Source organism: Cydia splendana, chromosome 15, assembly GCF_910591565.1.
Source record: "Cydia splendana chromosome 15, ilCydSple1.2, whole genome shotgun sequence".
Taxonomy (NCBI): Eukaryota; Metazoa; Arthropoda; class Insecta; order Lepidoptera; family Tortricidae; genus Cydia; species Cydia splendana.
Window position 1 is genome coordinate 10,843,525 of NC_085974.1, and position 13,715 is coordinate 10,857,239.

General features: G+C 35.9%; 1 protein-coding gene across 3 annotated transcripts; it reads right to left on the reverse strand.

Annotated features, from left to right (window-relative positions):
- Positions 1-47: 47 nt before the first annotated feature.
- LOC134797627 (protein quick-to-court) lies at positions 48-13,015 on the reverse strand. Of its 3 annotated transcripts, XM_063769957.1 has the most exons (6): positions 12,784-13,015; positions 5,902-6,167; positions 4,437-5,477; positions 4,151-4,252; positions 3,110-3,202; positions 48-1,580 (listed from the first exon to the last, which is right to left on the reverse strand). In XM_063769957.1, the coding sequence occupies exons 2-6, from the start codon at positions 6,136-6,138 to the stop codon at positions 1,377-1,379; spliced, it is 1,677 nt and encodes a 558-aa protein (XP_063626027.1). In that variant the 5' UTR covers positions 6,139-6,167; positions 12,784-13,015; the 3' UTR covers positions 48-1,376. The 3 variants fall into 3 exon arrangements, with proteins under 3 accessions (XP_063626027.1, XP_063626029.1, XP_063626028.1); XM_063769959.1 differs by lacking the exon at positions 3,110-3,202 and having other exon boundaries at positions 12,784-13,014; XM_063769958.1 differs by lacking the exon at positions 12,784-13,015 and having other exon boundaries at positions 5,902-6,227.
- Between the last annotated feature and the right edge of the window lie 700 nt (positions 13,016-13,715).

The following is a 13,715-nucleotide window of genomic DNA, read 5'->3' on the forward strand; positions in this document are numbered from 1 at the left end:
TACAAACCGTCCTAGAAATTACCTTACCTAGAAATAAAACAACAGGATACTTAATTTTCAGTTTAATAATAACGAAAGCAAGCAAATTATGTCACAGGAAAAATACGATCAATGTCATGAAATACACAATCAGTGAATAAATTATTACAATCTATAATACCTAGGTATTGCAGTTTAGGTACCCGATTTTACCTCTACTGGACGTTTTAATAGCTGCTTCATCATTATTTACTATGGAATGGATGCAAAATCACTTGATATCTAAAATCTCCCCATACCTACTGTGTTTTACCTATGCATAATTTAACTAATAACTTAATACTTTCATAATCGAACACTTATTCAATTTGCCAAGTGCAGAAGTAGGTAAAAACAGAACCAAGCTCACTTCCGCACATTCCAAATTGAGAAGTGCTGAGATATCGACTACATAATATACATAAATCATTATTATGCAATACTAACAAAGGTACTTTAATCACAGATGCAACATTGCGGTAGCAAGAATTTGACGGAATTAGTAAGTCTTTATTTAGTTGCTGGAATAACATGTAAAGACAAATATTACGCGTATAACAAGCCACGTGGCCAGTTTAATTGTAATGTCATTCTAAGTCCATTCATAAAATTTATCTTTAAAGTTATCCAACAAACTTTAATTTGTTAGTTACAACGGTCAAACACGTGATTGGTCATCCATTTTAGTTAAAACAAACAAAAAATATAATACAATAATTTCCCTGATTAAAATAAAATAATAAAATGCTGTCCAGCATGCAAAATTGTAAATAAGAAAGAAAAAGATCACTTTTAATAGGAAAACAACACCAAAAAGTGAGCAAAACTATAAAAAACTTAACAACATTACCTATTTAAGAACTTATTAGGAACGAAGGAGTTTAAATCACTGTACTCTTAACTTAAAAGTCAAATTGCACTATTTTTATGAGAGCACAAACTCAATCTTTGGCCTTAAAATCTAAAAGGAAATCACAAATTCAGTATCTAAAATAAATTCGATTTAAAAACTTAATAATGAGCTGAGAGTAAAACAATCACCAAAAGTAAATAATTATGTGCTTTTAACTACATATTATGCTTCGTAAAGACAATTGTAATTGCAAGTGCATACAATCTAAAATATGCTTAAAATAATCTGTATCGTCTCAGACGACATGCAACATTTAAAACCTATCTATGTATGTGTAGCAACACAGCTACTCTGGGTTAGTCCCAATAATTACTACCCATATTGTGACCACCAGTGAACTCTATTGCATTGAAATAAGGTTCAGGTTCACTACCGGCTGGAGGTGTAACTATTAGAAATAACCCCTAATCTACAGTAAGGGCGTATCACACGTTCACAGCAGTCTTTAAGTAGCTCTAGCCTTGCGAATGTTCTTCTTCTCAGCCTCGGTGAAGCCGAGAATATTCTCTATCGCGTTGAGGTGACCCTGGTGGTTCTCGGGGTCAGTGAGAAAGTAGTAGATTGCTGATTTAAGGAACTGCAAAGTCACTTCAGGGTCTACATTGGTCTTGTTGCCTTTCTGCGACCCAACGATGCGACGATACATGGCCTGGAAAAGATTTAATATAAGTTTAAACCTGTTTTAGAAACACTTGAATAACAACATGCATGCATTTATTAAACACTACTATCAATTATTGTAATGTATGTGTAAAGTGTAACAAAAATCGTACCCCAGACTTTGACAGCTGAAAAAGATGGCTATGTTATATGGTAACTGAATTATAAAAACGTAAAGTTTTGACAACCAACGTTACCACATAATGTACGGAGCCATTTATATTACCTAACTGTTAAATTCAAAACACGAATTTGTCATATACTTTACACATCTAATACAAACAATTAATAATTGCTACTATCTAAGTATATAAACAACTCCATTAAGGTATATTTATTTTATCTTACAATTCGATCTACTGACATGCTATTGATATGCATAATTTGAACTTAATTTACTAGTATGTACTTAAATAACAAATAAAAATTACATTCATAACGGTTCCATAATGCGAATCAGTGATACAACACATACATTGGATTAAATACATTATAAAAACTACCTCAGCATAAACATTGTAAAATGTTACACTAATAATTAATAATCTTACCTCACAAATTAAAAATAATAGTAATTGAAACCGTAAAATATAAAACCAAAGTTAAGGTTTAACTGTTTACCAAGTACCATATTATAATCCCGAAACCAAAAGAGGCTGTTTCAAATAAATTACGAGTATTTCATGCAAAGCTAAATCAGGCGAGAAAATAAGTCAACTAAGGATGCGAGTTATAGGCTAATTTACTAACTTCAGACATTTCTGAATACATTAATTTTAGAGATATTTGAAGATATAATATGTAGTTAAAAAAAAATGATTATTTATTATTTTATTTTAGTTATTTATTACACAATAAGTTACAACTTTTTTGTTAAGGACAATGCTCCACAAAACTACATTTTGTTTGACTGTGTCACTATACTATACTTAATAAAATTTAAATATTATAATAGGTTAACATGAGTGTTCGAAATTCTGATATTGTTGCCTGAGGACGTCCTCTATTTGTTTATTTTTGTTGAATAACATAATCTGATAATCTTTAAAAATATCTAATAGAAAACAATGGATAGGTAAATGTGTTTGAAGTTAGTAAATGCAGCTGTTAATTGCTAAAGCGCTATTATTGAACCAGTTAGTAACTAAGAGGGATCATTTTAAACAAAATATAATCCCGAAATCAAATCTAAACCTCCTTCATCCGGACATACATATTTAATTCAGCATTAATTTAGAGGTCCCAAAAAGGACCGATTTTTTGAATATTTTTAATTGAATCTTAAGTTGTTCCAGCTACAGATTTCTGGGAGATATCTTCTATTTCTGTTTCTGGGGTTACTATACAAATTTACAAAAATTATGTACATATCTTGTCACCATCATGATTTTAAGTTAATTTATAACAATTGTTTGGGTGTGCGCGGTCAAGCAGAGTGTAAATTACAAAGAAATATTATATAAAAAAAACATGGTGTTGAATGGTGAATGCTGCTCTATCCAATATTGAAAATCCAACCTTTCGAGCTCCTAGGACCCATAAAGAAACAGCCTCCTTTGCACTTAGCAGTACTTGGGATTTGGCCGTTCTGTCTTCAGTGAATGCCGTGTCCTGGAATGCACTACTCGTTAAAGCGGGATCTGTTAATGGCACTACATGCACATTCTAGTGAAGACTGGTACATTACTGTGGTTAATAGAACATTTCAGCAATGTCTGGAACCTCTACTAAATTTAAAACTACGATTATTAGTCGAACAATTCTTTAAATTATTTTGTGAGTAACAAATATGCAATATCTAAAAACAGTAATTTTACTATTATGAAGAGACAGTATTCTGGTTTATTATATATGTCAATTTTTAGTTATGAAACATTTGCAGATACACAGCAGAAGTAAGCAAAGAACTAAACATTATTTAATTATTCAAACAATGACTCATTAATTCTAACTATACTGGTTCCAGACCAAAATTAAAATAAGTTATGTTAGCATTCAGTAGTACCTATAAGGTTTTAGAAATAAGGACCTTTAGTGCTGATTATGTAAATTTCTGACAAACATCTTTGGTTACAGCATTACAATTACTATGACAATATGAGATGAATGATGGTTGCAACAAGATGGAAAAAAGAGAACAGTGTCAGTCATAGCATTATTGCAGACGCTGTGATAGTATGAAATTGTTGAATGTGAGATTGAGGAAAAGCTGAAAATTGCCTGCAACAGTGACTAAATTAACACACATTTTGAACTGTGCAGTATAAGTAATAACAAAATGTTTGAATGGTCATTGTTTCTTGTTGTGAGATTTCATTCTTATAATAACTTAATAAATATATATAGTAACTGTATGTATAGTAAGTATGGAGTGAGCACTCTATGTATTTGTTTCTCTATGGTAATATTAAAGATGCACAGTAAAATCCATAAAATCCCACTATATGTAGATCACAAGGGAATTAACACAAAATGAGTTTTCAGATGTGAAGTAACCAAAGATAGTTCATCATGGGAGTGGTTATTGCAGTCAAACAGGGTATCCAACACTGTACTTACTCGGATGTTTTCAAGCTCGGTCTGCGTGATCTGCAGCTGTTCCAGCAACTCCTCCACCGACACACGGCTCATTGGACTCTGTGACCCACCAGCATCACCATCCTAAAAAAAATTGTAATTTGGATAAAGATGCAACAATATTATGTCACATCATGATAGTTGTTTGTGCAAGAAACAGTAATTATCAGGCAAGAATATCAACTTTACCTATGTCTGCAAAATCAGAAAAACATATCACTCTACAAGGCTCCTGGTGTTAAATCAAGATCAATATAATGTCTCTTACCTTGTCTAAGTCAAACTTGGCAGCCTCAACTCCCTTGTTGTACATTTGCAGGTACACGGCCCGGTGCCTGCTGTCCTCTTCTTGTAGCTGCTTGCTTGCTTCCTCTAACTGCTTTTCTAAAACGTGAATCCTTTCTTTTGCCTGTTCATAGTTTGGCAGCAATTCACAATACCGTGTATTCACATCTGCCAGCTTCTGGAGCAAAGCCTCAACTTTGTCGTTATGAGCTTTTTTCAACTCCTGAGTTTCACCCACATGTGCTCTCATAACATCTTCTACTTTCTTCTCATAATATGAAATCAGACTTCGGCGATCTTCATCACCATCTAGTTCTACCATACAGGAGGCATCATGAGTCAACATGTGAACAGATTCTTTGGAATGTAGTGAGGAGTTTGTGAGATCATCAAAATGTCCAGAATCAGTGAAGGAGCCTTGCATGTCACTATTACGGCCCCTGGTTGGAGTCTGAACCTTAAAGAGCGGGCTGTCGGTAACATCAAAGGACCTTGCTGCATCTTCAGTCTTTGGGCTTTCCTGTTCAATTGAAGCTTCATCATTCTCTCTTATTGTTACAATCTCACTGGAATTAGACTTTTCATCTGGAGAACAGACTGATGCTTTGTAGAGGCGTAACTCCACAACCTCTTTGGTGAGGTGGAAAATTTCACTATCTTTCTTGTCTAAGTCTTTTTTGGCTTGGCTGAGAAGGTTTTTCAGTCTACGGATTTGTTTTTGGGCACGTTGAGTGGGAGTGAGGTACTCCTCTCCTGCAAGGCCTGCATGTGATGAGCAGTGGAGGACATATCGCATGGAGCGCCCACTGAATGTAGTGCCATTGAATGGGGCATACCCAGCATCCATGGAGGCAGCTGTGGCAGCACTGCCATAGCTGTGGAGAGACTCATCGTCAGGCAGCTCTTCAGGGGACCCTGGAGGCGTGTGGGCAGAGTCCGAGATGCTCAGTTTCCCGTTGTCCATGCAGTGCTCTTGTATCTTCAGGCAGGATTTGACTGGCTTTTGAACATTAGAGCTGAATGACTGTAAAATAAATGTAACTATTATGAGTACAATTACAACTATACACACTAACACATTCTAACAAAAAAGTATTATCTAGTTACCTACTAATATAAACAAATGCATCTAACTTCATTTTAAATATGAAAACCTTTCTCAATAAACAAAACATAAATTTAACATAGGTACGTACACAAGATGACCTAATTTAGATTTTAGTGAGTTATTTTGTTCCAGTTTTAGGTTTAACCTAACTTTAGATGCTCAAAGATTACACTCACTAGCAGGACTTTTTGGGGCAAAATTATACTTATGTTTGGCTTGCTTATATCATAACACGTAACCCTTAATATCGTGACAAGCCAAGTTTGGTTTGGCCCGAGTAGCCATGACAATATGTTAGCGCCGTGCGTACTAACATATGCTCTGTACTTTTTCTACTTACTTGGCTCCGTGGGCGATGATTGGGCTCAACAATTCGGGCCCCATCGCTGCGATTTTTCTGGTGTTCCGTGATTATAGGAATTGAAATTAATTTCCTGGTAGAAAGAGGCGAGCGTTGCACCATTTTTTCACCGCGCACGCGCAGTGACGAGGTGCGGCGGAAATTGCCTGAGACATTTCCCGCGCAGCAATGCTCATCGTGAAATTCTGGTATTCTTCTACTGAAATTTCTGCTCATTTTCTCCAATTATTCACATATGGGATGTGCTGAAAAATAAATAATTCACGTGTCAAAAATTTGACAAATCGGCACGACCACAGATTAGGAACGAAGAGATTATCCATCCGCTGAAAATTTTGCAGATGGGCGCAACGGAAATACAAACAAAAAGCAAGTTAAGCCGTCTTTTGTTTCTTAGGTATATTAGAGATTCAAATCTGGCGCTGTACAATACATACAATTTTGGCAGCGGGTGTAGTGAGATGCATTACCTAAATTATTGATAGGTATCAAATCTCAGTTTAGGAAGAATGCAACGCGCTGCAGATGCACTCGAGCGCTGTAAATGCAAATTGCATTATTGCATCATTGCATCAAAGCAAGTTTGCAACTTACAAAACGCAAACTGGATTTAAAATAAATAATGCGGGAAAGCATAACAGCTAGAGGGCTCTTTTACTCAAATTAAGGCGTAATTAAAGTGTCAGTTGCTAGAAATTGGAATGTGCGAATAGGTAATTCGCAACTCGTGTCGATTTAAAACATTCCCTTCGGATCGTGTTCTCGTGTTTTAATTTGTCGCCACTCGTTGCGAATTTCCTATTCGCACTTGTATCGTAATGTACTATTACAGTACATATGACCCTTTAAATTTTCGATGTAGTTACTTAATGCGCTTATTAAAGCACTGGGTGTCATAATGGAACACCAGAGATGTACTGTAAAACGTTGTACGATACACGTGCGGATCACCACTCGTTGCGAATTTCCTTCTTTTCGTATTTGAAATATCGAATGTACTATCAAAACATCTTTTATACCTACTCATCGACTTACATGATTAAATTAAGACATCGTAGATCAAATTTTACTTAATTTACGCATACAACACTTTAGTGAATTAATGAATTTCATCAATCAAATGCCGGTTCTGGCTTACTATGAAACAATAGAACAAAAGACATCAACGAGCCTTTGGCGTAATAGGCCTTCACTTCTCAGGGCTAATGAGCTCGTCAACGATTGTAAGTAAAGGGGTCCGTGGTCAAAAACCGGGCAAGTGCGAGTCGGACTCGCGCACGAAGGGTTCCGTACCATAATGCAAAAAAAAAAACAAAAAAAAAAGCAAAAAAACGGTCACCCATCCAAGTACTGACCACTCCCGACGTTGCTTAACTTTGGTCAAAAATCACGTTTGTTGTATGGGAGCCCCATTTAAATCTTTATTTTATTCTGTTTTTAGTATTTGTTGTTATAGCGGCAACAGAAATACATCATCTGTGAAAATTTCAACTGTCTAGCTATCACGGTTCGTGAGATACAGCCTGGTGACAGACGGACGGACGGACGGACGGACGGACGGACGGACAGCGAAGTCTTAGTAATAGGGTCCCGTTTTACCCTTTGGGTACGGAACCCTAAAAAAGGTCTTAATCTCAGTTCTACGGGACATATATTTTTATTACAATTAGATAACTTTGCTTAATCATTTCGGTTGACTTGTTGAAAAATATTGGATATTAGTGACGGTATTTCGTACCTTAAATACTTTATACGCTATCGTTAGGTACCTACTGGATTAATTGAAGAGTTTTTTCAAGAGTTAGCTTCTTTATTGAGACATCATATTTTCATAGCGTTGAACTACTTATATACAGTAAGTATACCACACTGTCGCAAGCCAAGTCCGCGCAGAGTTAGTTTAGACGGACTACAATTAACCATCAATTTTGCGTTGTGATTTTAGTTCTTTGACTGTACTGTACCACTAAAGCGGTATCCAGACAGGACTGATCAAATCGGTTGCTAACTTCAGATTTATGGTGATATTAGAGCCCTCTAAATTGAAAAAAATACCCCAGTACGAAAATACTGGCCTCACAGATTGGTATTCTTCCGTCCGCACCTCATTTTATCTCATTATCGGTCGGTCATTATCGGTGGTTGAATTCGGCAGCCAAATTGGCGTTTGCGTCCGCACGTTCTGATTCGATCGGGCAATTTAATCAGATTGGCGAAAAATTTACTACCTAGTCTGGATACGCCTCCAGTTTCCTCATCTCAACTTCGGCTTCTAACTAATTCGTAATGTAAAAAAATGGTTTTGATAAAATTAAGTATTAACATTAGGTACCTACCTACTAATTGAGTTAGCAATTTTGATTGGCTTCGCCGACTGCTGCGAAACCGCTAAGCCGTAATATTTGTCTGTTACGCAATACAAGATGAGGCATTACTTGTATTGTACTGTCGTGCCTAATTTGATTATAGGTTGAATCACGAACACAATAAACAAAATTGTTCTAAAATTAGAGGTATAGCCAAGTCTAAGTTTATGTAACGGTTTCGTGTTCAAAATATGATCTAATACAAGTAATTTTTATATTGCGTCGTGTCTTACAATAGGTAGGTACCTATATTGAGCATTTTTTTTTATTGGTAAATTATCACGATTGATGATTAAAGTTCATTGCTTCCAGTAGGACACGGTTCTATGATCGATTGACTCCACTGTACCCGCCTGGGCCACTGTTCCCACCCGATGTGCAGAGGGTCTAGAGACACGTGTATACGGATGTTTACTTACGGAACTTTTAGTGGTGCCTTACTTACCCTACCGATATGACACATTCTTAACAGGATTAACATAATAAAACAATAAAACACGTACAGACCGTGCGATTTTACGAAACGTATGGCACCAACGCACTCAACGTGCAAAGTAAAAGGCGATATCCCACACTAAAAGTACAACAATAATTGTTTCGAGTAAGTCGAGTGTAGTAAGCAGGTAAATTAAAAAGAAGAACAATGTCCGCATTTGGTGCCATTTGAGCGGCAACGCCGGCAACTGCAGGGGCGTTATTCCAACTGCTTTAAAGCGCAGGCGATCAGAGGACCCCGTCAGAAGGACTATAAAAATAAATAAATTATAGTGGTTGCGCCAAACCACTATATATTGTAGGATATTTTGTAGGATTCCGTACCCGTATTACCTATGGTGCCAACAGGAAACTATCCTCTTAAGACCCCGCGTACAAATTGTATATGTATATTCATCACAATCTATTCTGAAGAATCACAATCTAAGTAATATACAGTAGAGTAGGTAACCATCAGTCCTTCAAAATCAAAGAACAAAACTACTTATTATTATTGTATTAGGCCTTCACTGCACGTTCGTCTGTCTGTTAGCGAACTGTATCTCATGAAATCTACCTAAAGATTCAAATAGTGTATTCCTGGCACAAAGGTTCCCTAGCGAACCCCCCTGTAGAGTGATTCGAGGCAAAAAGCTGGGGCAACGAACGCTAGAATAATGATGATGGTTTATATGATCTCGCTGTGCTTTTCGCTTACACCAATAAAATAAGAAAGACAAGCACTGCTAGTAATATGAGCTCAGAGTATGGCCAAAACAGCCTGTCCTTTCTAGATTTAGGTATAGTCGAGAAATTATGTCAGGTGTCGGCATGACCTGGGAGGGCTAGGGGTTATATTCTGGTGGTATATATCCTAGAGATTACAGGGTAAACATATACTGGTATTCCCGAGAACTCAATCACTTGCGCTCGCGCAGCAGACTGAGGCAACTGAGCTGAATACCCGGCTAGATTTATTGCCGCGCGTTACGCAACCCTGCAAGAAATGGCCGCTTGCGGAATATTGCAGAACTCACTTTAGGCTCGAGTTTTTATAATTACCGGGTTAAGCGAACAATTCCATTGTGACAATGTTTGTTACATTTGAAATCATTGGTCTGTTATGCAAAAAATAACATAGTTGAATAGTTAGAAACCGTGTGGCCAACTTTCTAAAAAACAATTTCTTATACCTAATACTGATTCTAAAATGGTTTAAGTACATCTTTACAAATAAAGATATTGTTTTGATGGCGATTAAAGCGAAGTATCGTGCTAGCTATTAAAAAAGAAAGAAAGGTTCGATTACTTATTTCGAAAACCGTGAAACTTTTACTAGACCTTTAAGTTAATTTTCTTTACCAGCCTAAGGTTATCTCTTACTGGATACCCAGTAAATATCTTAATCTTTGTTTATTTAGTAGATACTTACCTACTCTTTTCTGGTCAGTTTCCAACGAAAAGGCAAAAAGAATCGATGAAAAAAATAGCTATATAGTGCATGCAGATTGATAAAAATCATAAAGCATAGCTCGCGTGACATCCTATTTAAAAGTAATTTGTTACGCGTATCGCACTGTAATTATTGAACCATTTCAGCTAGAAACTTATAATCAAGCAAGTTAATGGACCATGGTGACAACTCTGAATAACGATGTTGGTAACTCTAAATTAGTAATTAATTATTTACTGGGAAACTGTTGTAATGATGTGCATATTTTTTTATTTCGTCTATAAATAATAAGTTAAACAAAAACAACCAATCTTAACTAGAAATACCATTGAGTAGTACATATATTTTTTATTAGGACAAAGTTTTTAGGAAAATTAGGAAAGGAAAATTAGGTTCAATACCACGGTATATTTATACTGGTTTAATTTTATTTAACGTACCGCAGAAAATGATATATATGAGCCTAGTAAACTCCTTCAACAAAATCAAACTCCAAAGTCCATGTATAAATATTTTTAATAACCTAAATAAATGTGCAGCTTGTTTAAAACAAGATTAAATGAATAATATAATATATCACGTTAGCTGCATGTGCTACTTCCGTTGGCTATAGCCTTGATGGTTTTATTACATGAAATCATTTGGGCTCTCTGCAATTACCTTGAACGGACATAATTATTTAGTTTTTCATTTATAATTAACTATTTCGCAAAGTTTAATTAATTACCTACAAATCCTACAATTAGAAATCGTCTATTTACACAGCATTGTTTAGCGATTCGTTTTCAGATTTTTCAGGTAATATATACCTATTTAAAGTGATCTACAATATATATGGTTTATTTATATGGTACATAAAAAAATCTGTGTGAGATAGGTAATAGATTTTTATGGAACATTGGTTTTCAAATAATAAATGCCCTAATGACACTAGAGAAAAGATCAATGTGATCCGATGATTTCAATAGTGTTAAGCGCGAATTGACGAGACTATAAGGAGGGGTTACCTATATCTTCCGACGCGGTTTGTTTTTTTCAAATTTTCTGGATTTACGCCCCCTCTTAAAATAAATGCTTAGGTTATTAGGTAGTTACTTTAGACATGCCAAGTTAATGATCTTAGTAATATAAGTAATGATCGCTTTAAACTCCCGTAACAATGTCCTCTGTAATCAGAGCGAATTACGTACCCACGTCGTTAATAGAGTCTACGCATCCATAAGTACCTACCATACAGATAATGACATACTCGTACTTCATATTAATGACTGGGCTATTTAACTGACATGATATTTTGTAGGATTCCGTTCCCGTATGGTGCCAACAGGAAACTATCCTCTTGAGACCCCGCGTACAAATTGTATATTTTCCACAATCTATTCTGAAGAATTACAATCTAGGTATACATAGAGTAGGTAACCATCAAGCCTTCAAATTCAAAGAACAAAACAACTTATTGTTATTGTATTAGGCCTTCACTGCACGTTTGTCTGTCTGTTAGCGGACTGTATCTCATGAAATCTAACTAAAGATTCAAATAGTGGAATCTCGAGCGTTACGAAGGTTTCAAGGCATGATAGGTGAAATTTTTTTGCAGACGAGTGAAAAATGCAAATTTCACCACATTATAATCTACCAAATTAGTTATACTTATTCAACAGCATCGCTTAAAAGTCCATTCAGATGGCTGAAGTGAAAAAACAACTCAAAAATCTACCTACATCAAATAAAATGGCACGGAACCTTCAGTGTGCGAGCCCGACTAGCAAGCTCTAAGCAAGTTATTCTGACTAAATAGGTACCTACCTACTCTACCCGTTGTTCGCCGTGGCCGATGAAGGCCAAATCAAAACAGCACAAAAAATGATTGCTCGCAAATGTACTTTTGTATTTAGGCATTTTATCTGGGTACTTTATACCATTTATTTATGGCGATTATGACTTTTTGATAGAAGATAGTTTAGTATTGGGACTAAATCTAGTTTAAGTGTTTAATTTTGCATACTAATTTATTAGATTACTAATCAGTCGCACGAAGACAAGCCTGCAACTAATCTGCATTTACCAAATTAACTTTTTACAATCCTCCTCTGTTATGTGGGATACCTTTACCTTTGTGGGATACGGGATAACTTTACAAATGTAATACTTACTTAGGTACAAAGAACACCCATTAGCCCTAAGGTATTCAATAAAGTACCTAGTTCTTATAAGGTCAATTAAATAGTTAAAAACGCATACAAAGTAATCATAAATAAATTGTTTGGTACTTGTTCTGAAATAAAGAATGGTATATTTCAAAGGTAGTGAAATCAAACCAATAAAACCATAAGACTTATTTCATCAAATAGTAAATAGGTAGTTTTCTGTATTACGTACGTGTACGTGCTTGAGTAGCTTAAAGGAAATTTGGTTGTGAAGTCGTTATTGTATATTAAGAGTGTCTGGAAAAGTTACCTATCTTGTAGCGTTACATAAGAATGATTCAGTATTAGTGCGTACCTAAACTGAAATGAAAACGCGCCTCTAGTGTATAATATCGAAAGTGAAATAATGAAAAATACTTACTAATAATATATTGCACGAAATTTCCATCCATCGCTGTGGTAGAAACATTCATAATCACTAACACATTTCGCTTGATGGTTCCAGTCGTAGTTCGGTAAAAAAAGTAAAATCGTTTTCGTTCGCACACTTTTCGTTTGTAAACTTTATTGGTATCAACTTAAACATCGCAAATTGCATAGAGTAAACCATCCACGTTAACTTTTACACTAAGAATGTTGCGGCAAGTCGTCGTGCTTGGTCAATGTTTGTTCACGGTGCTTGCCGCCGCCGCCGCCGCCGCTGCAGCGCCCCCCGCGGCCTCGTCGCGCAACCAATTCCGTGGAAACTGTACCTCCATTGTTAACAACTTTGATACAGCTAACTGCACTTTTAAATTGGGAAGTTTGCGAGATTGTATAATATGGTAAACGCGTTATATTCGTTATACGGATTGCAGTGTCTGGGTCAAAATGACTGCATTGCGTTTTAGGTAGAGCCTTGTAGAGCCGCGCCATCTGGTGCAATTTTCCTGTAGATGTCGCACAGTCTTTATGTAATAAACCGAATTTGGAAGCCGACCCGTTGTCTTTAGTTAAAAATAGTGGTATAGATTGGTGAGAATGGTGAGGTTCTGGTAAAGGCTAGATTAGTAGCTAATATACCTATGCTAAAATATTGTATGCTGACTTCATTTAATTTTTCTCAGAACTTTCTTACGCTTCTAATACTTTGGATGTTTACGGAAAGAATAAAAAAGGGGACTGTATAATCGCACATTCATTCGGCGCTGTTCATAATCTGCCGATATAAAATAGTCGATTGCTATGCGGATAGAGTGTGCGCGTTTTTTTGTTATTTCGCCACAATTACCTGCGACATAGTCTAATAACTGTGGAAACAAGTTACTTACACGTGTAAACGCATTCAGTTTTCTAATTTGTTTTCTTTTAATT

Coding starts and splice junctions, on each gene's coding strand:
- LOC134797627 (XM_063769957.1), bottom strand. CDS start 6,138: ATGAGCAGAAATTTCAGTAGAAGAATACCAGAATTTCACGATGAGCAT. Junction 4,253..4,436: donor CCAAGTTTGACTTAGACAAG/GTAAGAGACATT, acceptor AATTTTTTTTAG/GATGGTGATGCTGGTGGGTC. Junction 1,581..3,109: donor GGGTCCTAGGAGCTCGAAAG/GTTGGATTTTCA, acceptor AATCTTTTCCAG/GCCATGTATCGTCGCATCGT.